The sequence below is a fragment of the Acanthisitta chloris genome, unplaced genomic scaffold, assembly GCF_000695815.1.
Source record: "Acanthisitta chloris isolate BGI_N310 unplaced genomic scaffold, ASM69581v1 scaffold20223, whole genome shotgun sequence".
NCBI classification, from domain to species: Eukaryota; Metazoa; Chordata; class Aves; order Passeriformes; family Acanthisittidae; genus Acanthisitta; species Acanthisitta chloris.
Genome location: NW_008664523.1, coordinates 1 through 4,299, shown reverse-complemented (window position 1 = coordinate 4,299; position 4,299 = coordinate 1). Strand labels below are relative to the sequence as shown.

The 4,299-nt window shown below is 36.8% G+C and overlaps 1 protein-coding gene across 1 annotated transcript in view; it reads right to left on the bottom strand.

Moving 5' to 3' along the window:
• Window positions 1-4,140, bottom strand: part of LOC103799096 (DNA topoisomerase 2-beta) — a gene marked incomplete at its 5' end in the record, with an annotated part of 19,590 nt that extends 15,450 nt beyond the window's left edge. The window contains 4 exons of the mRNA XM_009071392.1: window positions 217-351; window positions 1,764-1,995; window positions 3,119-3,267; window positions 4,019-4,140. Of these exons, the coding sequence (XP_009069640.1) occupies window positions 217-351; window positions 1,764-1,995; window positions 3,119-3,267; window positions 4,019-4,140 (638 nt within the window). The remainder of the gene's footprint in view (window positions 1-216; window positions 352-1,763; window positions 1,996-3,118; window positions 3,268-4,018) is intronic.
• Window positions 4,141-4,299: the final 159 nt, after the last annotated feature.

Below are 4,299 nucleotides of genomic sequence, written 5' to 3'. Positions count from 1 at the left end.
AGAGGCAGCTATTCTTTGTAGTATGGACAGTAGATGGCACAAGTAGAAAACCATCTTCTACAAAAGCACACAAAAGAATAAAACCATATTCCCTTCCATGTATGTATAATCACCAGAAAATGTGTTAGAAGTCATGCAGATGTAAAATTTAAAAAGTTAATGCGGAACTCTTAATTGGTTTTTGGTTTCACTTAAATGTATTTCACTTTTACTTACCTGGGTCCATGTCCTTACAGGAAGCTCTGTAATTTCTACTGTGTTTCTGTCCACCACAAATATTTCACCACTGACTACATACTGGTTTTGACCAAGTTCCTGAATGGTTCCTTTAAAGTTTTTGTAGTTTGGGAGCTGAAATCAGAAAAAAACCAGAAAAGTGCTAAGAAGATATATAATAAAATGCCAGAAGAATATTTGGTTCCATACAGTTATCACTTTATACTGCATTAATCCATCAACCAGCCTGTGAAAACCATAGGAAAAATACTACAGAAAAAACAGAATACACACATGCAAGTGACAGGACCCAGTATCCTAATGTCCACAGAGCAGAAAAAGAGATTAAGAAGATGCAGCTGAACCCAGAGAGGTGGTGAGGTCTTGATTTTTTTCCCTTTGGTTTTTTTTTCTTTGTTTTTTTTAAGATAACTCCAAGCAAAAAATAAGGCATGACAGAAAGTAAATTAACACCCCAGTCTCACAATAACTTTATAGAAGTGGTGCTACCTTCCCTAACCTCATGTTTGTGCTGTTTGGGAGAGACAGTTGAACCCATCCAGTCTAAAACACAACTAACAAGGAAGGGAATTTTTTCTAACTGAATTGATTCCCTTATCCAGCTTACCATGTGGACACAAACACATACCAGCATACAGAAAGGAGCTAGATGGAGGCAGAACTGCCTCTTTCAACCAAAGTGAAGCTTCAATTGCCTGTGAGACTACACAGAAGACCTACGAGTCCTAAAGGAAGGGCAATGGATTGCATTAATTTTTTTTTACAAAAATATACTCATTGTTCCCCAGAATTTGCAAAAGGAAATTCACTATGTCATGAAAACTGATCCTGCACACTCAGTGAACTGTGGTCTAAGTAGAGAAGAAAAGATGTTTCTGCTTCTATGACTTGGGAAACACAGTAAAATAGCAATATTCATCAGTTATAAGAAAAGGTTACATTAACTGCATTTCATCTGTTGGCTACAGTTATTATGGGTTCACACAGATACTGTTCCTGTCCAAATTTTTTCAAGCATACACACTTCTGGGACTTCTTATAAAATTTTAAATAAAGAAACAGAAGCTAGATGCAGTTCAAAAGCTGCTGAACAGCAGTGATATTTTCTCCTATGCTCACAGATATGTAAAAGAAAGAACAATTCAGACAAGACAGAGGAAATGTTAAGTTTGGCTGAAGGTAAACAGTAGTAACTTCAAAGAGAAAGAATGGTACAATTTTTTACTCCACTGCCATGTCTTAACTACCCTGTAAGACTTGCAACTGAGAAGGCTTACAGTCTGAAGAAAGAGTCCTCTAAAATAATTGGAAAAAATGCAAATTGCAATGTTTTCATTTCAAGGTAAGCTTCCCCAGCCTCATCCCAACAGTCAAGTAAAGCTTCTACACAAAATTACTGGGACAAACCAACCCGGTTAATTCTATGATTCTATCAGATGTTCCAGCAATCAAGAAGCTCTATAATGACAGGAATTCATTTTGTAAGTACAAACATACAAAATACAAAGATATACTATTATTTTTACCATTGGGTGGGGATCTAAGCCATCCAGCATTCGTCTGACATTGTTTACAATCTCTCTGGTGTCATAGTTTGGAAGTTTGCATGCCCATCCGGTACCAATTCCTTCAGCTCCATTTACTAAAACCATAGGAATGATGGGAATATACCATTCAGGCTCTACACGTTGGTTGTCATCATAAAGGAATTTAAGCAAGTTGTCGTCCACTGATGGAAAAAGCAGCCTCGCTAAAGGGCTTTAAAAAAGAACAAGAAGAAAACCATTTAAACTCAAGTCCAGTAAGAAAAGTACATATTGCTTTAAGAGTCCTTGGACCCAGATGTGATCTGTTTGCAGATTTTTCTCACATCTTCCTTTCTCTTTGCCATTCTGAGGCTGAAAATCCAATGTACACACCTCCTGAGAAAAGGAGATTCTTCCTAATGGAGGAGCATGTTAGTAACAGATGATGTTTGTTTCCTTGACAGTAACACATGTACCTGACACACTAGCAAGTGATGACATTTAACATCTACAAAATATCATTCTTTGAAGCATTCAAAACACACAGCTCAATGTGACACTGGGTCACCCAATAACAGAGCAACACAGCATGCAAATAGTCACAAAGCTTCCTTGCCTAACTGTAGGGCTAGAAGGCTCTGAAAATGCTACAGAGGTTTTACTGGTGAGTTCTTTTGCTTATCCAGAACATCGTCCTGGGTGAATATGACTTCCAGCACCTCTTGTAAAAAAGGAAAACATACGAAACCATGTTGCTACAGAAAGAACGTATATGAGAAATGGGATAAAACCTGATACTTACATATAAAGCTTACAAATGGAGAAACTACAAGGAGTTTTAGGCAAAATATCACACTGAAATTGGGAAATGAAAGCAGCAACATCATTTATACAATACTATAATTTACATGAAAGAACACAATCTAACATTCTGCACACCAAACTTAATTTCAAGTTATCAGGTGTGAAAAATCAGTATTAAATTAGGTCTTCATTATTACTTATGTGTAATTTAGTTTGATATGAAGAAACTCATCCCAAAGGGAAAGAATCAATCTGAAGTCTATGCTGAGTTGCAGGACTTGTCACCAGGTTGCAACACTTTCTATTGTGAAACTGAACAGATTTGACACTGAACAGGGGAACTGAAAGCTTCTTCTGCAAGAAGTCACAGTTTAAGATCAGAAACTAATCTGAGTGATCTACATTTTCAATCTTCAGCCTTGTACTTTTATGCATGGAAAATCATATTAAAAACATCGATGTGCAAAACCACACTTAAGAGTTCCGAAAAAAAAATTGAGCTTCTACCAAAATATTTCAATCCTTTTCCATTGCTTTACATTTGTGATTACCTTAACATGGTGAAAATATAGCGAGGGCTGGCAGCATCCTTTCCACCATGGAGCCTGGTGCCAAACTGACCAATAGGTTGCAGCAGATTGACATTGTTACTTCCCACAAAGTTCTGAGCCAAGTTGACAATAGTCATCATTAATGCTTGCTGCAAGAAAATACACATTCATAGTAAAAAGGGTAAGAACAGACAGTCTTTCCTAATCAGCCAGCAAAATATATGTGTTTCAACGACCCAAAACTGTGTGACCAACCTGAATTGAAATTTTTAAAAAGCAGTCTCCCTGAGACAGGAATGCTGTAAACCTATTACAAGGGCTGCTGGCAAAACACAATGCTTCTCAATTTTTGATAAAGCCTTCTGGGGAGGAAGTAATGGGGCACAAATTGACTGCACTTACTACTGCACAAACCACTAATTACTGCTTTTAAAGGGAGAAAAGAAAGGATGGAGGGACTGTTAACATCGAATATATATAAACAAATAGGAACTAGAAATAGCCTTTGTTCTGACACTGTATCAAGTTTTTGAAGAACAGTATCTCCGCTTCATTCCTTATAGTGTTTCTTGTTTCAGACAAAAGTTTTCCTAGTACATAGTTCCTATATTCCTATGTTTTGAGAATCTAGACGTTACCTAGGTAACCTAGGTAACTAGTTATCTACTATTTTGCCACAACCCACAATGTGTTTGGGATGCCACTGTGCACAAACACTTGGCAAGAAAGGAAATAGACTGTCTTTTTAAGCTACATACTGTTCGTTTCATTTTCTTTAAAAGCAAATCCATGATTAGTAGACTTATAGTCAACAGGTTTGCAATTTCAATGTCACAAACGTTTACCTAATATTTTACATAGGCTAAAAATCCTCAGGATGTTACCATCCTTCATACTCACCTCCCCATGGTGGTAAGCTGACATTTCAGCCACAGAACCAGCCAGCTGAGCAACCTTCACTTCACGTTTATCGTTTCTCTTAAAGCAAGTGAATAAAACTTTGCGCTGCCCTGGTTTTAAACCTGTTAAGAAGAACATCCCATTTTCAACACAGACACAAGCATATGTTTTCAAGTAATAAACTTGGTTTGCCTTATTATTGTTCCTCGTCTCTCAAAAGAAGCCTAAACATTAAATGGAAATAAATTCACACTGCAATATCAACAAAATAATAAATTAAT